The 24,880-nt window shown below is 34.7% G+C and overlaps 2 protein-coding genes across 2 annotated transcripts in view; one reads left to right on the top strand and one right to left on the bottom strand.

Moving 5' to 3' along the window:
* The window catches only part of PRAS40 (Proline-rich Akt substrate 40 kDa), a 31,025-nt gene extending 19,305 nt beyond the window's left edge, over positions 1-11,720 (top strand). The window contains exons 6-8 of the mRNA XM_069824299.1: positions 4,878-5,061; positions 8,586-8,725; positions 11,545-11,720. Coding sequence (XP_069680400.1) covers positions 4,878-5,061; positions 8,586-8,725; positions 11,545-11,661 — 441 coding nt within the window. The 3' untranslated portion in view covers positions 11,662-11,720. The remainder of the gene's footprint in view (positions 1-4,877; positions 5,062-8,585; positions 8,726-11,544) is intronic.
* A 3,667-nt stretch (positions 11,721-15,387) lies between these two features.
* eIF3m (eukaryotic translation initiation factor 3 subunit m) lies at positions 15,388-24,621 on the bottom strand. Its single transcript, XM_069824300.1, has 7 exons — positions 24,463-24,621; positions 24,113-24,292; positions 23,842-23,936; positions 23,529-23,747; positions 23,005-23,270; positions 19,651-19,794; positions 15,388-15,777 (listed from the first exon to the last, which is right to left on the bottom strand). The coding sequence occupies exons 1-7, from the start codon at positions 24,505-24,507 to the stop codon at positions 15,572-15,574; spliced, it is 1,155 nt and encodes a 384-aa protein (XP_069680401.1). The 5' UTR covers positions 24,508-24,621; the 3' UTR covers positions 15,388-15,571.
* Between the last annotated feature and the right edge of the window lie 259 nt (positions 24,622-24,880).

The raw sequence follows: 24,880 nt of genomic DNA, 5'->3' as shown, positions 1-24,880 counted from the left end.
AATTATGTATTCCACACACTGCACTGTGGCTTCAGTTGACACCTCTGCAGAACGACCAGGCCACTCCCGATCTCTGACACTTCGCTTCCCTTGTTAAACTCTTGGAACCAATTGAACACAGCTTTCCATGAAAGACAGTTCTCACCATACATGGGACGCATTTCGTTATGCACTTCTTCCGTAGACAGTCCTTTATCCCACAAAAAACGCACAACTGTGTGCTGTTCTTCTTGTGTACACTCATGCAGAACACCCGCCATCTTGCACTGGCTGCCACAGACTGACCGTGGCCCGGAGGGTCCCATACATATGCTGCTATCTGCTGGCAAAATATGCATATGGAATTTAAAATTGTGTCCTGCGCCGTGGCGTCACGATCTAAGGCATCCTGCCTAGGACTCAAGTTACGGAATGCACGCTGGTTCGAGTCCTCATGGGGGAAGAAATTTTTTCATGAAATTTCGCCAGTGTATGGGACTGGTGCCCACTCAGCATTGTGATGCACTTGGGGAGCTACGATAGGTAGCGAAATCCGGTTGCGAATGCCAGCTACAACAGCTGGGGGGATCATCATGCTAACCACATGATACCTCCATTCTGGTTGGATGATCGTCCACCTTCGACATGTGGGCGTGAGGCCAGCAGCCGGCTGGTTGGTCTAGGCCCTTTACAGGCTGTAGCTCCACGGATTATTTATAATTTAAAATTGTGGTTCAGTAAACCGACGTTTGCGACTTATTTATTGACCTACCCTCGTATAACAACTTTTCATAGGTTATTTATGTGAAAACTCTAGTCATTGGGGATAACAAGAAAATTTCAAGGGATGTTTCATGACATTTCCTTTCCCAACAGAACCACGTTTTATAGAATTGTAATTAAAACTAGAAATAGTGAATTTATTTTAGACGAGAAAATGTGAATGGCGATGTCTGATGCTAATGTGTTGAACAGATGTTAAATGGAGTTGGAAATCACTCTCCAGATCTCATGCCATGTGATTCGAACTTCCGAGGAATTGAAAAAAAAAAACGAAATGATGTACAATTATTACCACATTTGGAATAACTGAAAAACAATATTAGGGTAAAATTTTCATTTTAAGGAGTTTGCATTTATTGGCTTAGATGCAGGCAGAGAACATTTCCAGCAGCTGCTAAAGTAGGTGAGTACTGTTATTGTATTAATAAAAAAATTCAGCTTTATTTGTTTTCTTAATGAGAGCTATGTCTCGTGGTTTGTGGGTAAAATATGCATAGGTCTAATATTATTTCTGTGTTTTCGAAAACCGGCATTTAAAAATGATGTAATTTTGTATATAATAATTAATTTCTCTTATGACATCTTTAGTTTTTATAAAACATAATCTTATATATTTTGTGGGTTACTGTTCAGACGTGTCTACTTTCAAGCTGTTCATGCTCTGTATACAAGACATGCATATGTATATTAAAAATGGGACCTCAGCACTTTGAGAATATTCCTGCAAGGCTAAAGCTTTGCAGAACTATCCACAAATAGCATACATTTAGGCACTCTTGTTTACTGCACTTGCGTAATGCATTGTATCTGGAACTTAGTAAAATTAGGTGGCTCAAATTTTGTTTCTGGGTCTGTACATTGAATTAGTTTACATAAAATAGCTACACATGTGTTGTAATCATTTTAATATTTTTTTATTTTGTTTGTTCTATATATTACAAGAAGTTACGAAAAAAAAATTGTCTTCTAATTGAGGACTGTTTTTGCAAAACTTGCTAACTGCAAAATTTGCAAAATTGAGATTTTGGTGGATTCATTAACATAAAGCACGCCTCTACACGATGTTAAAGTTATCTTAGTAAAATTGAATTATTTGTCTTCATTATAGTGTGTCAAAGTGTGATGGTTGTACTTATAACCTACCTGTCTCCATTCAGTTTTTTGTCTCTGCTGTAAAATTTAGTTTTTTCAGTTAGCAAGTTTTGCAAAAACGGTCCTCAATTCTTCAAGTGGAGCACAATTATGTTTTTTTAATTTCGGCTAAAAACCTATTTATATTTTACTGAAAATTATTGCATTTCATGTGCATCATTACCAGATAAATTGACTTATAGATACTAATGTGAACAAAATGTGCCAATGGTTTAGGAGAAATCACAGTACACTGAAGACCGACATACAAATGGCATGCCATAAAACCATTATTTCGTTATCAGAAATGATCAAAACGTGTATTTCTGCGAATATCTCAGTCTATTTTTGCAGCATCATAGTACGCGTACATTCCCTTTATACTGTCTATAATGACGAAGTAAAAATAAGTATCTTATATTTTAACAAGTTGGCATCTTAATTTTACAGCTTCGGAAATGAATAAGAGAAATTAAAAAATACATCTCAACTATGTAGTGAAAAATCTAAAAGTACACGGTTATGAGAAAAATAGTCTTCTGTTCCTCAAATGAATCCATTCAGATCTTGCGAAATCATCAATACTGGTATAGTAACAACATTTGAAATTTATAGCTACTTTATTTATTTTATCTGTATTATTTACTCCATAATATTTGTTTACTGTATTTTATAACAAAGGTTTCTTCTTTCCTCTTTCCCCCCTCCCCACCAAACCTATGTTCCTTATCATATTTATATATATTCATTAATATTTGGTATGCTTTGTCAGCCTTGGCAGACTTCTAATGAAGCAGATTCTAATAATTAATTAATAATTTTAAAAATAATCACAACTTACATTAAGCAAGATCTGATGTTAATGGTTTCAGGATTGTCTTCATCCATGTAATCATTGCTATTCATCATCATAGTGCATTCCAGATATAGGTACAGTGGCCTGTTCCAGTCTCAGTAGCTGTTGAGAAATCTTTTCATCGGTCTGTCCTAGGTTCTTCTCCGTGTGGTGTATACTTTACAATTTGGAATGATAGCCTGTTTCTCTCCATGCATTGTACATGTTGGATCCAATTTTCTCTGTATTTTTAAATTTTGTTAGAGACTTGTTTGATGTTGACTTCTGTTAGAATTTTCTCATTGGTTTTATAATCTTGCCAAGTATAGTTTGCTGTTCTTAAAAAATCCCATTTCTGCTGCTGTGATTCTTGAAGTATCAGCTTATTTAATTGTCCAGATCATCAAAATATTATTATTATTATTATTATTATTATTATTATTATTATTATTATTATTATTATTATTTTTATTATATAACATCACATCATATCTGTTGTCCCTTAGGGATATCATGAATTGATCTGATACATTGTCGATCAAATGATTTAACTAGGATTATCAATGTCTAAATTACTGTTTTAAGGGGTTAGGTACAGCTTACAGCAGTATAATTTTGGAAATATTGAGCATTTTTTCCCTCCATTACTGTATCTTGCACAATCGTGAAAATTAGTATGTGTAAAACAATGTCCTTCTGCTGTATGAAAAAAAAATTTTTACAATTAAAAAAAAATTATTTACTTTTTTTTTTTTTCTCTCTTCAAAATTCAGTTCACTATGCAGTGATGAAGTGTTTCCCACATAACTCAAAAACTCTCCAACATTCTGTGATGAAATTTTTTGTGTGTATTTATGCATGCCTTATCTACAATATGATACAAGATCACTTCTCTACCTTGATAGATTGTTTGATAAAAAATAAATTCATTTAAAAAAACGGTCAAATATCAGTATTTTCTTCTAACACAAAATGAAAAAATATATATATTATTTATTAAGGAATGTAGTTGAAAGAGCATGATAATGTAAACATGAGTTTCAGCAATAAAATAAAAGAGAGAAAACATGAAAAAGTTAACAAGTTCATGAGTTATAAGGGAAATACTTCATCACTGCACAGTGAACTGCTAACATTTTGAATTTTGAAAGAAAAAAAAAATAATTTTTTTAAATCGCGAAAATATTTTTTTCATACAGCAGAAGGACAGTGTTTTACACATACCAATTTTCATTATTGTACAAGATACAGTAATGGAGGAAAAAATGTTGAATATTTCCAAAAATTTTACTGCTGTAAGCTGTACCTAACCCCTTAACTCAGCAGTAATTACCTCATGACATCAACCATACAGAACGGTATTGCAAACTGATAACAAAATAGAGACAACGTTACATCCAAATGGCAGATGAGTGGTGTTGACACACATCAGGGGATATAAATATTTTTGGATAACCTTGCATAGCGGCAAGGAAGTTCCAAGAATTCTGAAGCACTTTATTAGCTGGTTGTATAGAGAGTTTAAAATCTCAAGTGGGAACCTTTCCTTCATATAAAAAACAGACACCCAAGTGTGAACATTTTGGAAATAATTTCTTTGTCCCTATTACGTGTACTTAAGAGATTTGTTGTGGTATTAAAAAATAACGTATTTAACAGTTTTAAAATAAAAATGTTTTCATCCTTTCACTTGTTTTAATATTACTGTATTATTTTAACAATAAATTACGAATACACTTGAATTTTCAAGTACAGAGCTTCTAATCTCGAGCATCCCCATTTCCTGTACTCAGGCAGTTGGAGCTGTCCATTTGCTCTACTGTCTCATTTAGAATTCCCAAGTTTACCTTCTTTATTTTTCTTCCTATGACCATGTGTTCGTCTTATTTGCATTTATCTTTATTCCATACAGCCCACAGCTGTCATTTAGTTCTAGTAGCGTATTCCTTAGTATTATCTCCTCTTCTGCTAACAAACCATACCAGCAGCAAATTTTATGGACTTTATTCTTAATGAGTGGAATTCAATACTGACATTAGTGGAGTTCGTAAAGGTCTAAGTAACTATGTGTGGTAGAATTTGCAATCAAACGGCCACACAAATTTTTACTGTGTTTTATTATAAATTAATTTAGTCATTCTTTTTTCAGACTATGGGTGGAGGGAACAACATAAAGACTGAACGAAGAGTGCCAGCCCGTCTGTTTGGGCAATACTCATCATCACGTAATAACAATTCCAATTCACTTGACACAGAAGGCTTGTTCGATCTGGAAGGGATGGAAGAAAATCCCACTGAGTCATTTCATTCAGAGGAAGAGACTGATACTGATGGTATGCATACAGTCACTGAGGATATTTTTATCATTATTATTATTATTATTATTATTATTTAATTTTTAATTCTATTTATTTATTTAACTAGCTAGCTAGTGAGTACAAATTAAATTTATAAAACAAAAATGTTTCTAGCCACTACCATAAGAGCCAGGCTCATGTACGGTGTGGTCTTAGTCAATAATATAACATAATAGTACATTATGCAACGATCCTATAATGATAGTAATTAAGAAGCGAGTATGGATGTTTATGAAATGAGTGCGAGTTTCATAATTTTCATACGAGCTTCTTAATTACCATTATAGGCGAGTTTCATACGACTTTTTATGCTCGACCATATTTCTAACTTGAAATTATTCAGATGTATACATTTTATTTGTATCTGACAAGATCGGAAGTGACCTTGTTCTAGGTCGTGAATTGTGAGATGTGCGCAGACGCGAAAGTATTGATTTTTTCCGAGGAACAATAATGTCATTGACCTTGTGTAATCCGTTAAACTTGGTATAACTTTGATTATTGAATTCGACATTGAAAAACGAGATGACAAATTGAATTTATTTGAATATTATTTACAATTAACGCTAATTATTATAGTAACAGAACATAACCTTCTGCGACAGTATTGGATTTCCAGCCTCCGTGACTTTTCGCTAATTCTCTTTCGATTGTATATCCGAGAATAATCGATACTTCTGGTTTTATAACGGTACAAAGCTGACTCGTTATTGGCTGAACACCTGTAAGCTGAGTTGTCATTGGTTGAAAACACCTGAACTTTAATGAGTAGGTGTACTTTAATGACATGCATTAAAGGACTGCTACCAGGTGTATAATTACTATATTTCGGCATGGTCGAGCATAAAATTTACAAGGACAGTTTATTAAATACAGTAAGTAACTTAATTCAAACCAATAAATACAACACAAGAGCTAGAAGAAAGAGAAAAAGAGAGAAAAATACACATTTAATATAAATTGACAATCCGACAGAAGCCAGTGATATTCAATAAAAACATGAATATAGTCGACAGAAATAAAAGGTAAAAAAATACGTTTGTTAATATTAGGGTAAATTAGGGTTTGTTGGACAGTCGGGCCACTAGTGGGGCTACTTCCGTCATTGACTTCTAGCAGAATGTGGTGCCCACAAGTGGCGAGGTAACACGTTAAAATACAAAGTGTCCAACATGTCCGACTGTCCAACGGACCCTAATTTACCCTACATATCATGGATAATTTTACAAATTTCTTTTTTAAAAGCTTCAATTTTAAAATATTTCAAATTTGGAAAATGGTTTGTAATTTTATTATAAAGTCTTGGGCCGAAACTAGCACCATGTTTAAGAGCTGCACTTGTATGACATTTAGGCTCAATTAATGGGAAAGTAGACTTTTGTCTTCGAGTACGATATTCATGTCGATTAGATTTATGTTTTATTTGATTTCTGTGGTAGTAAGTTAGTAAACTATATTTATAAATTTTTTCAATAGTTAATACATTAAAATCTGTATAAATTAAATTTGTTGGGTAATCCATATTTTTGGTCAGACAAATTTTTATTAATCTTCTGTGTAATAAAATTAATGGTTAAGTACATGATGCTACTCCACCCCAATTTTGTTATACCATATTGTATTAATGATTGTACCAAAGCTAAAAATATTATTCTCAGTACCTTATTATTATTATTATTATTATTATTATTATTATTATTAATTCAATTAATCACTTAAGAATATGCCAGTCACCTTCTTGCTTCCAAATACAGCTTACATAAATATCATTCTTACAGTGAAGATATTCCCTATTCATAATACATTCCAGCTCATGACATAAAACACATTCTGGTAACGGTTAAGATGAAAAGCTATATAAGTGGGCAGCCAGGCAATTGTGACCCATAGACATCTGCCACAGCATTTCCTCCTTACTTTATCTGGTGCCAGTGATTTGTCTCCTGATAAAGCCTTCCCTTCACTTGCAGTTTCAATACTATGAAGAAATTACTCTCTGAATTTTGAATTCATGAATTTGTCCAGTGCCATTATATGGAATTCTTTTTGTATCACTTTATTGTGTGTACCTGAAGATAAGGAGTCGGCTCAAATACTTGCTTTATGGAACATTCATCAATGTTCTTCTTAGTTTTTTTTTTTTCTGTCAGGCTGGCCAACCAACATAATTTTACTTTAAAAATATGTTGTTGTTTTCTAACGCCAGGTGTTTGACAAAGTCATTTGACCTCTTGCACTCCAATATTTTTCAAAGATATTGTCATGGTCAGCCACTGAAGCACAGATTTTGAGGTGTTCCAAATCTATTTCTTGGTTTGAGTTGCACAATGAGCAGTTAGGGGACTGATATATTCCAATTCTATGCAGATGTTTGGCCAAACAGTCATGGCTTGTTGCCAATCTAAATGCTGCTACAGATGATCTGCGTGGTAAATCGGGAATTAACTGTGGATTATGATGCAGAGATTGGTTAGCTCTTAGAAGTGAAGGATGTTACTTGTCCGAGGATATAATTTGCACAAATGACGCAAAATATAAATATGCACCTATCTCATCCTGTGACATCGAAAGATCATTTCCTAAATATAAAGTGATTCTTTCTGATGCGAGACATTCCTTGACATCTGATAAATAAAATAAAATTCTAGTGACATATTGTGCACTCCATACAAGATGAAATGAAGATATTCTACAACTGTCTATAATTGAAATGTGTTCATGTTATTACAGATACCTGTTTTCCTTTGAAAGCATTCAGTGTTCTGTCCAAGGGCAGGTCTTTCACTGCGAACCCAGTTTTCTCCAATCTTTTCTATTTTCAGCTTTTCTCTTTGTCTTCTCATATGATCCATTTATCTTCATGTCATCTATCATCTGATAGCTTCTTCTGCACCGAACTCTTCTCCTGTTCACCTTTCCTTTCATTGCATCCTTCAGTAGGCAGTTTCTTTTCAACCACTGACCCAACCAATTCCTTTTCCTCTCCTGATCAGTTTCAACATCATTCTTCCTTCACCCACTCTTTCCAACACAGCTTCATTTCTTATTCTGTCTGTCCACTTCACATGTTCCAATCTTCACCATATCCACATTTCAAATGCTTCTATTCGCTTTTCTTCATTTGTTGTAATGTCCATGTTTTTGCCCCATACAATGCTACACTCCACACAAAGCACTTCACTAGCCTCTTCCTTAGTTCTTTTTCCAGAGGTCCACAGAAGATACTCCTTTGAAGCATATACTGCATATTTTTTAAGTTCTTTACGTATTTCAGCCTTTTTAAGCATATATGCATGCATATATCAGGTCTGGAAGGTTGCATAAACTTCTCACTCTTACTAATCAGATAATAGTGGAAGATTTAAGGGTTGTAAATAGTGAGAAATGAGAGCGAAGAGTGTAGCTGTTTCAGTAATCAAAGATAAAAGCCAGAGGTGAACAGTCTCTGTCGTTGATGAAACGCAGAAATAACGTGCTTTCTTCTTTGCGCTTCCTTCTAGATTCAGGTAGTCATGATGAGGGAATTCACATCCCGAAGGGAAGAGGGCTGCACTTCAATTTGGCAAAATCACTGCCAGTAAATGTACCTGCTTTTCTCCCTCCAAACAAACGAGATGGTGATGAAAGGGAGGACGAAATGGTGAGTATTTTTCTTTTAATGTTTTTATCTTTGGTGAACAATTGCAGTGGTCATATCTCTACAGGAGCCGTCTGTAGGAGCTTGTACTAACAAACAAACATTCTCATGGGGGCTGATAAAAGAAAGTTGATTTTTTTCTCCCAGTATTAATAATGTCAAAGCAAGTGCATATACAAATTTTGGGTACTCGAGCGCAATTATGCCCCCTCCCCTCAGAAAGTAAGTTTCCCTGGGGTCATTTACAGAAAGGAAACACAATTTCATGGAAAGATTTATTGGAACAGATACAGCAATTGTTGAACTATTTTTCAACATATTTCCCACCAGAATTGAGACATTTGTCATACCTTGGAATCAACAGAGAGGTGCAGATGGCATACTTCCACGACACAGATCCCATGGTGTGGCAAATGTCTTATTTCCAGTGGAGAATATGTTGAAAAATACTTCACCAATATCTGTTCCAATAAATCTTGCCATGAAATTGTGTTTTCTTTGTGTAAACAATCCAGGGAAACTTACTTTCTGAGGGGATCTCGTAATTGCGCTTGAGTGGCCAAAATTTATACAAGCACTTATTTTGACATTATTAACATGGTGGAAGAAAAAAATTAACTTTTTTATCTGCCCCCATGACAATGTTTGTAAGTTTCAAGACAATAGGGACGTTAAGTTAAAGAGAAGCAGAAGGGAGGAACTGGAACTTAACATTTCCAGGACAGAGTGGTATACCCGCAAGTCTCTTTCTACATTCACCATGAAAGTCTAAAAAGTGAGATTTCTTTTGCAGCTGTGAATTGATTACTCCTGTCAAAATTGGATATATTTTTTTTTTTATTTAGCATTAAGAACTATTTAAACAAGACATATCGATTGGCGCAAGAAAGAATTAAGTCAGCCTTCTCCTTGTACAAGAAACTGTTGCTACTGGAAACGTGAACAGATGAGGAAAGCATTAAGTCATTGACCTCCTGCCTTTCAGCGCCGCGCTGCACCATGCGAGGTTGACCAAGTAGCCGAGCTGCTGCTTTTCAATTACCACCAACCTTGCAGTCTGTTTTTTTTTTTTTTTTTTAGTAGGTTATTTTACGACACTATATCAACATGTCAGGTTATTTAGTGTCTGAATGAAATGAAGGTGATAATGTTGGTGAAATGAGTCCGGGATCCAGCACCGATAGTTACCCAACATTTGCTTATATTGGGTTGAGTGAAAACCCCGGAAAAATCCTCAACCAGGTAACTTGCTCTGACCGGAATTCGAACACCTGGTTTCAGATGTGCTAACCGTTATTCCATAGGTGTGGACCCATGGCCTTGTGATATCAATGTTTCAATGTAATATGAGTCTTAAGTGACTTTGTGTTTTTTATCATACTTTACTTAGCTTGTATTTTGCCATATCATAAGAGAAGTTGTAATTTATAAGAATCTTTTCATTGAATGTAGATGGTATTATATTAAAAATATAACTAAAATATCATGTAATATTTAAATATGTAAAGCATTTATGAAGTCTAAGTAGCAAACACAGAGCTGAAAAGCAGTAAGTAAATTTCTCTAAATAATTTTTTTAATGTGTCCGAAGCATTGAATTTGTCTTTCTATTGTAACACCCATAGGCTAGGGAATTATTCTATAGCTTAACATAAACATTCAATAAATTTACTTGGTTTTCTTCACAGTATGTTTTTTCCTTCTCCTGAAAAGTGTTGTTGTTGTTTCTAATGCACTCCAATATTTGAAAATGGTAAGTTGTAGCCGATTTAAGTGAAGACCATATTTTAATGTTTTGGTGGCTACTTCATTCACATACAACCCCCAGAATGTCTGGAGGACCACACCTGCTGTTGGTCGACGGGTCCACTGGACCTAGTTGGGAGATCTTGTTGATCACCAGCTTTCCCTCCTTAAGCCACTGGAGGACGATTTTAGTGCCATAGCAGGTCAGCACTAGGAACAGAAAAGTAGAAAGAGGAGGAAGGAAAGGGAAATGAACCCCTAGGCCTCGAATGCTCTAATGCCGTCAGGGTCAAAGAAAGTAAGAGTTCAGTCAGAGGACTGGATAGGAAAGGGTAAAGAGGGAATTAGGTATTGAATAGAGGAAAATTATACCAAATTCAGTCATTAACTCATCAAGCTGACCAGTGCTAATTGATGAGTAGCCCCTCCCTTTAGTTCAGCTTGTAAAATTATGCTTACTAACAGCTGCACCATGGGAAGGTAGGGATGGGACAGTGGGTATTTGTCCAGGTTGGTTCCTTAAAGCCTTCAATGGGATGGATTAATGACTCTCCCCCCTGTATCCGACAGATACCCTTTTGCAGCCTCCTGAAAAGTGTAAAAATTGACTTATTGCCTTTCAGCTGTGACCGATTCAGTTAGTATCGAGTAGTAGTAGTAGTAGTAGTAGTAGTAGTAGTAATATATACTTTCACTCCTTATGTGGAGCATAGGGCCTCAGTGAGAACCTTCCAACGGACACGATTTGCTGCCATAGCCTTCTCTTCTCCCCAGACTTTACCACCTCTTCATTAACCGTTCTTCTCCATGTCCCTCTGGGTCACCCCACCTTCCTAGCTCCTTGGGGATTCCATTCCAATGCTTGTCTTTCTATAGCCTCATTAGTTTTCTCAGAGTATGTCCTATCCATCTCCATTTCCGTCTTTTAATTTGAATCTCTATTGGTTCTTCTTCTGTTAGTCTCCATAAATTTTCGTTACTTATTATTATTGGCCAGTAGATATTTAAAATCTTCCTCAGACACCTAGTGTCGAGTAGAAAAGTAATTTTATTGTCTGTTTTTGTTTCAAATGCAGCGTCCACAAGACCCAATGGACATCGCAGCATCGATTAAAGCACTTGCTAAAAGTGTTCATGGAGATTCAGACGTGTTTGGTGACCTTCCACGTCCTCGGTTCAGTACCCAGATCTGATTTACAAGTCTTCGATTGCAGCAACAAAGAGTAATAACGTACAGTGAGAGAGAGAATGGTTGTTTATTATTAATGGCATACAAAAGTGGTCAGAAAATTCGGAAGGGTTACAATAACGAGCCAGTTACGCAGTACTTTGCAAACATTAGAATTATCATGGCTTAAGAAGCAGTATAACAGTCTGTCTCGGCACAGTTTTCATGTAAACCAGGTTCCTCAGAAGCTTTTCTAGTCTGTTCAAAGTTTTCTGCCCAGTTTCGTATCAATAGTCGTATCTTGTAGCCATATTGGTTCAGTTTATGTTCTGTTATATTTTTTAGAAACTTCGCTCTCTTGTGCTGTGGAATAAAATAACAATTATCTATTAAAAGATAGATGAAGATAATCGGTATAGACCGATAATTACGTCTTGTATTATGAGATGAAATGAAGGAATACTATGTATTGTGACTTATAAACATAACAATAGAGCCTTTGATGTTGTAGGCTCCTTACTTCGTGATAAACTACAAATTATGGTATTCTTTGTTGTAGAATGTTATGTGAAGGATATTGTTGATTTTTTATAAGTATTAAGATTTACTTTACGTAATGAATTTGGTGAAAATAACAGGAAAATAAACTGGCAGTCAAACTACAAAATGGGAAAAATAAAAAAAAAAAATGAAAGAGGTTGAATACATTTTTAAATTGTTTTAGTACATATGTGTGCTCACAAAGTGAAAATACATCATTGTGTGGGAGGCTTCAATAAAGTTTGTTGAATCTGCCCTAATAAAAAATTCTTTTTATTTTTGACATCATTTACTTAACCCATCCTATTCTCATTCTTACAAGTATATTGAACCAACACTTATCATTTCACAAATAGCAAGATTCTGTTGTCATAACCACCAGCGTAGTGCAGACGGTCGGCACATCTACATGAATATTTTAGTCTCAGATCTGCGGGATATAATGGCGCGATCGAGGAATGGGGCACGGTTCTGCATTCATATGTGATCTATGTCTGATGCAGTAGCAGTTGATCTGGACCTGTACTAGGATACGAGTTCAATTTCCATTTGGGCTAATCGCTTGGTTCCAATTTCTTTTCCGAGATTTTCCCCAACTTTATGGCAAAGTTTATCATGTGATACATACCTGGGGCTTGTCCATCACAGGTCATAAATTGGATATATGCTGTGGATCGAACCTGGGTCCACAGGATTATGAGTCCAGTGTTGTAGCAACTAGGCCACCATGGTGGCACTAGGAAATATCACCCTCAGCTTGTTTTGCCGCACATATCTCCAATGAGCATGATAGTCGAGGAGAATGACTTTTGTCGAAAATATTGGGATTTCAAAGGGTTAGATGCAGCTTACAGCAGTAAAATTTTGCAAATATTCAACATTTTTTCCCCCTCCATTACTGTATCTTGTACTATAAACAAAAATTAGTATGTGTAAAACACTGTCCTTCTGCTATATGAAAAAAATATTTTTACGTTAAAAAAATTATTTACACGTTTTTTTTTTATTTTTTATTTTTTTTTATTTAATTTTATTTTTTTTTCAAAATTCAGTTCACTGTGCAGTGATGAAGCGTTTCCCACATAACTAAAAAATTATCCAACATTCTGTGATGAAAATTTTTTGTGTGTAGTTATGCATATGTCATATCTACAATATGATGCAAGATCACTTCTTTACCTTTGATAGATTGTCTGATAAAAAATTAATTCATTTTAAAAAATGATCAAATATCAGTATTTTCTTCTAACTCAAAATAAAAAAAAAATATTTATCAAGGAATGTAGTTGAAAGAGTATGATATTGTAAACATGAGTTTCAGCAATAAAATAAAAGAGAGAGAACATGAAAAAGTTAATAAGTTTATGAGTTATGAGGGAAATACTTCATCACTGCATAGTAAATTTTTAATTTTGAAATAAAGTAAATATATATTTTTTTAATCGTAAAAATATCTTTTTCATATAGCAGCAGAGGGATGAAGTTACAGGAGAATGGAGAAAGTTACACAACGCAGAGCTGCACACATTGTATTCTTCACCTGACATAATTAGGAACATAAAATTCAGACGTTTGAGATGGGCAGGACATGTAGTAAGTACACGGGCAAATACAGAAATGCATATAGTGTGTTAGTTGGGAGGCCAGAGGGAAAAAGACTTTTCGGGAGGCGGAGACGTAGGTGGGGAGATAATATTAAAATGGATATGAGGGAGGTGGGATATGATGGTAGAGACTGGATTAATCTTGCTCAGGATAGGGACCAATGGCGGGCTTATGTGAGGGCGGCAATGAACCTCCGGGTTCCTTAAAAGCCAGTAAGTAAGTAAGCAGCAGAAGGACAGTGTTTTAAACATAACAATGTTGAACATTTCCAAAAATTTTACTGCTGTAAGCTGTACCTAACCCCTTAAAGAACTTGGATATTTTTTCAGGGTGAAATAACTACTCTCCTATTGGAAAATACAAGAAATCTATTCCTGCACATGATTGTTTCAAATTACAGTAATTTTCCAATAATTATTAACTTACGAAGACTGACGAAATTACAAAAAAAAAAAAATCTTCAAGCATTTACAGGCAATGCAGGGAGCTGAATTATATTGAGAAAATGTATTCAAAAATTTCTCCCCAACTTATAACGTTAATAGTCTTGTCTCATTCGTATATTCTGGACAAGAAATGCAAACCTATCTTTTCTGGTTGATAGGTATTGCTGGAAAGTATTGTGAAAGGTAAGAACATCAAAGAAACCAAATCTGCAATACTCGCATTGTACTGTTCACTATTTCTTGCGCACACTGAATAAGACGGATGCTGAAATAAAACTTATGTTGGACATTTTATCCATTGCCTGTAATGCGTTTTCTTATAAGAAGCAGATGCCTTTTTGTAAGAATAATTCTCATAACACAAACAAAATACTCCCAAAAAATTTTCCTTGGTACATTGTCTCTCATCTATTAAGGAGTTAATATGGCATTTTATTACTGTAAAGTTTTCAAAATTGAGATAAGATGAAATAATTAACTTCATATCCAGGCAGGAATTATAAACCATTTCGTATGTAATTTCCCTGGAATACGCATTTTTTTTTTTAAATTACAGGATCTAGATTTAGTGCATACAAAATAGTTACTAAAAATTACTGCAGTGTGTTTCTGTAATTGCAAATGTTAATTCCCAAATTTACTTACAGGAACTTAGTTTGGTTTTTCCTAACAAAGCATCTAGTAAGTTGTTAAAAACTGGATGACAGAAAAACCAGAAGAGTACTGGAAAACTGTTGAAGAATGCAGATAGTCAACGGTTATCAAAGAACGAAATAAAAAAACCAATCTTCTAAACAGAAAATACTTAAAATGGATTGTTGTCTCCTAATTGGACACTTGTGGTGATACATGACCTATATGAAATTGTTTTAGATATTTAAAGACAGATAATACTGCAAAAATTATATTCAGAAAAGGTGAAGGCTTAAAGGGGTGGGGGTGGGGTTACAATCGAAAATTCTTCAAAATTAATTTATTTCCTGCTTCCAATATTCGTCTTCGCTATGCTAATTTAATGTAACTGGCCACATCATCTGACTGCAAAATCCTTAGCGGTGACAAATAAAGAAGTAAAGAAACTGCTGGACTTTATGGAGAAGCCAGAGAAAAATGATAGGTTAAACTCGTGCCATTAGAAAAGAACTATTTTTCCCCCAGTCTTTTACTTCATGGTTACATTATTTATTACCAATTTTGTTTACATATAAGTGTACAGTACACTAAAAATACACGTCCTGAAACAGAACTCCTGTTGCTGTCTCTTGAATTAAGAACACAGTTATATCTTCAGGAGTAAAACACGATGGAAATGTACAAGCACAGAGTTACGTTCATCTTCATATTCTACTGTTGGGCGAGGAGATCCATTTGGGCTGCTGCGACAGTCTTCATGCCTTCTTGAGTTATCTGAAGGTTTGACTTCCATGAGTGCAACAGATCGCGCAGCTGTTGCCATTGGGCCCTTCCAAATGTTCTGTGCATTGTACTGGAGATGTACACTTTACGGGCAGCTTGATCCATGCGGGCACGAACGAGTTTTGTCTTCAAAACTAAAATACCAAAGGAACACAATGAAAAGCATTAATAACTTTCAGTAAATACAAGCATGTTCTTAGAACTGAAATATATTATGAAAACATTCTTTACTGTTAACTAAAAATTTACAGTACATTTCTTTTTTTCTCTTGTACAGAGGGAGGACTCGAAGGCTTACACTGCAGCCTGAGGCTTATTGTGCTTACCACCCCTATTCTGTGAATGATTTGGTAGCCGAATGGTTGCGCTCTTGTACAAGTACAGCACCCTGCACTGTGAACCTAACCTGGGCTATGGTATGGATGGTGATATCTGAATTAATGATGGTGAAATGAGTCCGAGGTTCAATACCGAAAGTTACCCAGCAATTCGGCTTCAATTGGTTGAGGAAGACTGGGAAAAACTCCAACCAGGTAACTTGTCCTAACCAGGATTTAAACCAGGCTCGCTCGTTTCACGGTCAGATGTGCTAACCATTACTCCACAGTGGTAGACTACAGTACATTTATTTTAACTTCAGTTTTAACAACTCTGGGAAAAGAATTCGACTTATAAAGGATTATATAAATCAAGATTTAGCATATTATACTTAAAGCATATTTACTCGTATATGGTTTTCTTAATCTGCATAATATCAGTACAAAATTAGTAGAACTATATAGTTCATAGCATAAAGGAAAAATGAAATGAACTGTCCTGGGCCCAAAAATAATAATCCATAAAATACATTGTTCTACAAAAATGGGGGAGGGGGTAGGAAGTTAGATAAGACTAACCTTCATTCATTCTTCATTTTTAATACATGAATCCAGCTTCATTTGCTGACATCTTGGTATCCCCTTTAGTTGTGCAACCAATGTCCAAAAGATTTTGTTAGTCAGAATTCTGTACATTACATTCTGTCGATTCATATTGTTGTTCAGTTTTGCAATTAATGTTTATTCCGTTTCAGTTGTTGAGATGTACAGTTTTGAAGAATATCATCATCATCATCATCATCATCATCTTCCTAACAAGTATTAGGCCAAGTGGCCTGTTACGGTCTCAAACTAGAATTTTCAGTCCATCTCTTCTTTGGACGGCCTAGAGATCTTTTGCCATATGGATGGTAATGAAACAGTGCTTTTGGAATTCTGTATCGATTCATTCGTTTGAGATGACCCTTCCACTGAAGTTGATATTTGCTGATGAACTGCATAATAGGTTCTATTTGAAGTTCTTGCATTATGTCCTCATTTTTTTTATGATCCCAGCGAGTATATCCAGCTGTTGGACATCTTTATTCTTCACAGTCCACGCTTCACTACCATAGCTTAATACTGGCTATGCTAAGGTTTTATACAAGCCTATTCTTGTGTGTCTTTGTACTAGTGAAGGTTTCATGATTTTATTAATGATCCCCATTGTTTTATTATATTTACATATTTTTTCAGCAATATCTACTTCATCATAAGGTGATAGTGTATAGCCAAGATAAGTGAAGGTATTTACTCTTTCTATTATTTTATTATTCAAACAGATTTTGCTTGGTACAGGGAATTTCCCACAAAATGACATGATTTTCGATTTTTCAATATTAATTTCCATGTTATATTTTTCACTGACTATATTTAAATTGTGTACTGAATATTGTAAATCATCTTCAGTTGATGCCATGAGAACTAAATCATCAGCGAAAAGTAAAGCATCAAGCTGCAAATTTCGATTAATTGGAATAAATCCATGGCGTGTCTGTCGCCAATCTTGAATGATTCTATTTATATATATAATAAACAGAAGTGGTGAAAGCCCACAGCCTTGTCGTACTCCACTATAAATGGGTCGCCACTGTGAAAGTTTATTGTTACTTCGAATTGCTATGATGGTTGTTTTATATATATTGTAAATATTTTGTATAATCTGTTGAGGTACTTGATCATCTGCCAAAATCTGAAGTAATTTATTCCAATTAACTTTATCAAAAGCCTTTTTAAAGTCAATGAATGCCATATGCGTTTCTAGATTAAATTCTCTATGTTTCTCAACCAGTAATTTCAATGTGAAAAATCCATCACAACAGGACCTTCCTCGACGAAAACCATTTTGTTCCTCACTGATAATATTGTCGTAATGCTTATTGAGTTTGTTTTTCAAAAAATTTCATAAATTTTATATCCTGCTTTCAATAAACTTATTCCTCTATAATTAATTGAAGAATATGAGTTAAGATTTCTGGTTTGTATCAACACACCTTACAAATGGGTGACTCTTAAGTTTACTCTGTGTTAGATATGAGTAATAAACCCTTAAAATTTCAGAGATGGCTTATATTTAAATATAGGTCATGAGTCTTAAAAGCAACCTTATGATTTACATAGTGATGATTAAATGTCTTTATGCTCGGCCATGCCGAAATGTAGTAATTATACACCTGGTAGCAGTCCTTTAATGCATGTCATTAAAGTACACCTATTCATTAAAGTTCAGGTTTTCGATTATTCTCGGATATGCAACCGAAAGACAACTAGCAAAACGTCACGCAGGCTGGAAATCCAATACTGTTGCAGAAGGTTATGTTCTGTTACTATAATAATTAGCGTTAATTGTAAATAATATTCAAATAAATTCAATTTGTCATCTCGTTTTTCAATGTCGAATTCAATTTCAAGGTTATATTAAGTTTAACGTTTATCTTACTCTGTAAGTTATATCAAGGTCGTCGACATTCGTTGCCTGGAAAAAATCAATACTTTCGCGTCTGCACACATCTCACAATTTACGAGATTGCACAAGGTCAGTTTGCTCCCCAGTCACATAAGAATAAGATGAATACTTACGAATAATTTCAAGTTAGAAATATGGTCGAGCATAAAAAGTCATATGAAACTTGCCTATAATGGTAATTAAGACGCTCGTATGAAAATTATGAAACTCGCGCTCGTTTCATAAACATCCTCGTGTCTTAATTACTATCATTATAAGCTCGTTGCATAATGTACTATTATGTGCCATTGACTATTCTAATAGGTTTACTATTATACACTGAAAGACACTCTTTCAGCTTTCCCAATGACAGGGCTGCCTCATTGGACAAAGCATAATAAACATATTAAGTGAAAACAAAAACAGACCACAAAAGATAAAGGAGGGGAACGAACAAAAGGGAAAATTAAGTAAGTTACAGGAAAGATAATAGCATGCATATAACAGGCCTAAACATAGTAAACAAACAGATTTGACATTCGAGCAAAATTCTCCCTTTTTAGGAAACAAAGTACAGATGGTATTTTAAAATGGCAAGTGATCCTCTGATAGCAGCAAGGGAAACATCACGAATGAAATCGTTGTTCAGCTGGAACTGTGTTTAGCTTTTATTGAATTGAAATCAAATATTTTGTGTAGGCCTACCAACTCCACAGTCATAATGAAAAATTAATATGTGCAGACAAAGGAAGTGTTAAACAGATAAAATAATTACTGTTTATAGAAAATACTTAATGGAAATGGAATAGACTATACTTTAGTTCCTTCAGGCAAGAAGCGACTTATAACAGCTCTGTAATGTCTATTTTTGAACTCCCGAGCACTCAGCCATTGGGAACTGGATACATCACTTGCCTTTCTAGTAGTATCACACAGGAAGTACCGTAGACACGGCATTGCCACATGATATATTCCCTAACTTTCCTTCCACGTTTATCTACCCCGGGAGGTGTGAGGGAAGGGGAATGCTATTGGTTGCAATGTCGGACTCAGGCCCTGTACCTTCCACGTCCCTTACTACAAATGTCAAAAATCTAATCTTTCTCTGTAGTCGCTGTAAATACTCACACCTTGAAGGGGTTTGGGCTGACAAATTATACTAGTGGTCAACTATGAGAAGATATGACAACATAAATGTTCCTTACCATCAATTATGAATGCTTCCACTTCTGTCTCTTTAAGTTGCAATTCCTGCTGTATTGTATCAAAAGTCATCTCAGAGTTTCCCTCTGCCAACTGCATGAAAGTCAACAGCCGCATCTTTTTAAGGTTCTGTTCATGATTTAGACCTGTAACAGAACATACGCAATTGGTGAAAGTTGCTTTCTAGGCACAATAAACTAGAAACATATAAGAGAAGGCTCTTAATTCATCCGTTACTAAAACGAGAGTGTTACACATTTCTATTATATTAAGAGTAAATTCGTCAGTTGTAAATGGAAGTGAAATATATATGAATTTTCAGTCGAATTGGCTAGCAAGCAGAAATGAGTTTGGAAATTTTGTTTTAATTCATCATAAATTTCAATTCAGACTTTCTAACATCTGAACTTCAGTCTCTTGATGTGTGAAACCCAATGCAATAACCATTTGGTTAATAATGTATGGATTTAAAAATGGATCGTTAGGTGGCAGTAACACCTCCAGATATGGTTACTAGCACGTTCCTAGACATGGTGGTGAGAAAATTTTCATTTCAGAGGTAAATTCATTTTCCCTGATAGAAGAATAAATTATAGGCGGAAATGACAACTGAATTTTGATATAAGAGAAAAATGGCCAACAAAATTTTGCCTGAAGCCCTCTTTTCAGAGATGGGTTTTTTCATGTGCTGTAAATCTGACATGACATTTTCTTCAAAAGGAAATAGCGCTGAACATTATATCACATTTAAAAATCCATCACATGCAGCCAGATTCGAACCTACAAATACTGAAAAATTAAATTGTTAGGACATATATGGTAAAGAAGGATGTTACTGCAGTAAAATCCTTTGTAACCGGCACCCAAATAACCGGCAATACCAAAACAACGGAATTTTTGACTGGGCAAAAAAAAGTCTAAATCTGCCAGATTGCAACAGTCTGGGCCGTCGGTTCTGCCACATTAGGAAGTTCGCACGAACTTTCGTTTTCAATGAATATTCTAACAAAAAATTAGTGTATTATTTGTGTTGTTTAATGTGTTTTAATAAAGAAAATCCACACAGTTTTTATCTTTAGTTAGTTATGTTTGGGCCGTCAGTGTTGCCACATTAGTTCGCACGAACTTTCATTTTCAGTGAATATTCGAACCTAGAATTAGAGTATTATTTGTGTTGTGTGATGTGTTTTAATAGGGAAAATCCACACAGTTTTTATGTTTGTTCAGTTATGAGCCTGTGATAGAGAAATAAGCTTCACATGGCTGCAGTTTCAACATTTGACACTATGAAATACAAACTTTTTTTTTTGTATATACAGGTATTTATTCAATTAGCCGGCAAAATCTCGTATCTGGAACTAGCCTGGTCCCTTTGGTGCTGGTTAAGAGGGATTCTACTGTAGTATTAAAAAATGTCTATTTTCTACAATTTTCCAATTTGAAATCTAATTGGCTAAGGGAATTGGAAACCAAAGTTTTAAGTGGCTATGAAAGGAAATCAAGAGAGTGAATATAAATGTAATAGATAAAATCACAAACGAAAGGAGAAACGAAATTTCAAGGCAACAGGATTGCCAAAATTTAAGTGAATTAAATTTATTAGAGAATTGAGGCTATCAAATGCAAAACTCGCCTTATTCAGGTAAAGTGATTTGTCAGAAAACAGGAAAAACCGTTATGGATATGGACAGTTTTGCATTTCATTGTGGTTTTCAGAGCTCTATGGAAAAGGAATTAGACAAAATTTGCACAAACCAACTTTATCCGTACATAGAGAGCTGCAAGAAGTACAACATCCCATATGTAACTATTTTTTTTTTTTTTAAATTTTGGATAAGGCGAGTTTTGCACTTGATAGCCTCAATTATATGAAAACTACGTGGGAGCAGGAAGAATACTTAGAATCAAACATCAGAGAAGAGAGAACTGGCATGGCTCCTATGCGGGCAGAAAGATGCAATACATATAGTTTTAATCTTCCCAGAGACTGAGAAGTGAACTTAAGAAAATTATGGATTGATAATATGTTTTTGAATCTTAATGTTACTACAATGTTTATAAAGGTATGTAATGTCATTAATACCAGCAATTTAAAAAAGCTAGATAAATTTCTATCTAGAGTAAAGAGTAAATGGGAAGAAAAGATAAAGGCCGTATTTGAAAGAAATTAGAATTGTACGAGTAAATAAGGCTTTTAAGTAGCGGAAATAGCATATATAGATCTGTAATCGTATGGTTTTAAAATATAAAGGACTAAAAGAGTAAATAATATAAGATTATAAGTTAAGTAAGGTACAATAAGTTTTTTTTTTATCTGCTGGAAAATAATCCGGTGAATTGGCTATCTTCAATCCCACCAAAACATGTAATATGTTATTATTAATAGTAGGCCTATGTTAGGTTATAATGATACTTCAATAATTATGAAATTGTAAATTAATATGTACAGTTAAGGGAGATCCGAGGAATTTGATTATACCTGGACTACTATTAACAGAAATATGATTGTCTGACGATGAATAGATACAATCAGGGTGCGAACTAACGGAGGGCATGGGGGGGATTTCTCCCCCGTTAGAAAGTTATCCCCCTCTCATAAATTCATATTAACATCCCTACCAGGGATAACTTCTATCCCCCTCACAAAATATAGATGTTTTAATATGAGTATACTTTATGATGTACAGTATACAGTAAAGTAAGAAAAGAAAATAATACTGATGTATTATCAACACTGGCAAGTTGACAACAATCAATAACTTAGGAATTACACATCTTATCTGAAGCCTGCTCATGGATATAATTATTATTATGGTCAAGATGCTAGACAAGCAACTCAGTGCGACCAAGTGTTGTGCCATATCAAATGAGGATAATAATAATTTTATGTATGGTATTCTCTATCTAGGATTCTATCCCCCCCCCCCCATCAGAAATCTTAATTCGCACCCTGGATATAATACATACTACATTACATATCTTTACTTTGAAGTAGAAAAACGAAATTTCACTGTAAATCAATTAACCACAATATATTACATTTTTACCATAATCTCTTATATAAAGTCCACACCTGTAGCGTAACAGTCAGCGTATCTGGCCGTGAAACCAGGTGGCCCGGGTTCGAAGTCCGGTCAGGGCAAGTTACCTGGTTGAGGTTTTTTCCGGGGTTTTCCCTCAACCCAATACGAGCAAATGCTGGGTAACTTTCGGTGCTGGACTCCGGACTCATTTCACCGGCATTATCACCTTCATTTCATTCAGACACTAAATAACCTAGATGTTGATACAGCGTCGTAAAATAACCCAATAAAATAAAAAAAAAAATCTTATATAAACCAAACTTATTTTCTTACCAAGAGTATGAACAAACTCTTTATGATTCTGGTAGAAATGTATATAACTTGGTAATTTCTCTGCTACAAACACAGATAGAAGATCGTGTATTAGTTCGCCCTCCAAGAATCGAACAGGTTTCAGTGCAAGCAGAGGGTCTAGCAGGAAGGTGTTTGGATCTGCGAGAGCAGCCAGAATACATCGCTGTGCATCTTCTCTTGCCTGTGATGCATTCTCTGCTGTGTATGTTCCCAGCAACTCCACCATCACTTTCGACGCCAACTCACTGTCAAGAGACGCACAGAAATATTAAATATAATTGATCACTTTATTTTTATCATAACATAATTACTTTGTAATTAATTAAGTTGAGATTTAATTAATTAAGGTAACTTGTAATTACGTAAGTTGATAACAGTTGGGTTTAATAGAAATACTTATAAGTTAGGTTTACTTTTGCTTATAGTAGGCATTATTATAGCATAGTTTTTATTTATAGTTCTACTTTTTAAGATACATAAACAGAGTATAATAGAAAGCAAACCTTTGCTTGCATCCTAGCAGGACCTCATGAAGCAAACGAAGTAGTTTTTGCATTTGTTCATTCGAAGGTGGACAGGCTGCAAACTGCTGCTTCAAATGATCTACATCCTTAAATACTGCTCGGACCTGATCCACTTGCTTTGCTACTTGGACTAAGTGATAATAAACGTGGTATCTCATGGGTGAATGTTCATCCAAAGACTGAAACATTAGCCAGCCACTGAAAAATAAACATCAATAATATATTATGCTGTTTTATGTAAGCCTTACTGAGAATAAGTATTCTTCATCATGTTTAGAAAAGTATAACTTACACTCTCAAAGATACCATTCCTAGTTTATAGCCTGGTGCTTTTGTTAGTTTTTCACAAAAGGCTAAGATTAAATTTTCAGCTCTTTCAACAGGAATCTGAAAATAGAGGCATAAAGTTAAGCACTCTGCTAACCTACTCATCAACTGTCCCACTTCCAAAACAAAAATCTACTGTTATAACCAATATTGCACAAAATGAAACAAAGTGGCAAAGTCAATAAATACATTACACAATACATTTTAGCACCATATCTATAACTGATTATACTCACCAACACTAACATCGAAACAATTCCATTAAGGATGCTTTCGATCTCTGCTTCGGGCACCTCTTTGAAACAAGCATCACATACTCCAATTATTTTATGGAGATCATCTTCAATTCCTTTTGGAGACTTTTCTACAGATATTTCTGCCCCAAGTTTTTTAAAATACCCACGGAGTTCTTGAGCCTATTATGGAAAGTAAAATAACAATTAACGACATATCACATGTAAATGAAACTTAACCTCAATTTTCAGGTAATGTTAACAGATTGGATTACTTATCACCTATTGAATTCCATGTTTCTACGATAACTATTAATATTATAATGGCTCCATTATTAACAGTGAAATTTTACCTGATCCTCAAGGGACAGTTCTATAAATACTGGAACAAAAAGCATTTTTAATCAGCCACGTTTCTTCTCAATTCCCCCAACCAACTCTTCAACCCTTTGCAAAGTGCAAACGACTGCATATGATTTTCACACATTCCTTGGAATTACTGCAAAGAGAATAACCCATCCGTTACAAGAATATTGCTTGATTTTTGTTGATAGTCCAAGAAAAGAAACTGCTCTATTCATATAAAAACCCTGAGTTTACGAAAATCATTTCGTAATTTGTATATACAAAAACGTTTTAGTTTAACCGTTGTATATAGTTATAACATTTGATATATTCATATAATGCCACCTATTTTAAAACTGAGAACTCCATACACAAACCACTGTGTGTGCGTTTGTCGTATCATTCATACATCATCAAGGGTAGAAC

This window comes from Periplaneta americana, chromosome 4 (assembly GCF_040183065.1).
Source record: "Periplaneta americana isolate PAMFEO1 chromosome 4, P.americana_PAMFEO1_priV1, whole genome shotgun sequence".
Taxonomy (NCBI): domain Eukaryota; kingdom Metazoa; phylum Arthropoda; class Insecta; order Blattodea; family Blattidae; genus Periplaneta; species Periplaneta americana.
This window is presented reverse-complemented; position numbering and strand designations above follow the sequence as displayed.

Coding starts and splice junctions, on each gene's coding strand:
- eIF3m (XM_069824300.1), bottom strand. CDS start 24,507: ATGCTTTTTGTTCCAGTATTTATAGAACTGTCCCTTGAGGATCAG. Junction 24,293..24,462: donor AACTGTCCCTTGAGGATCAG/GTAAAATTTCAC, acceptor TTTCCATAATAG/GCTCAAGAACTCCGTGGGTA. Junction 23,271..23,528: donor CTGCTAGGATGCAAGCAAAG/GTTTGCTTTCTA, acceptor GTCTCTTGACAG/TGAGTTGGCGTCGAAAGTGA.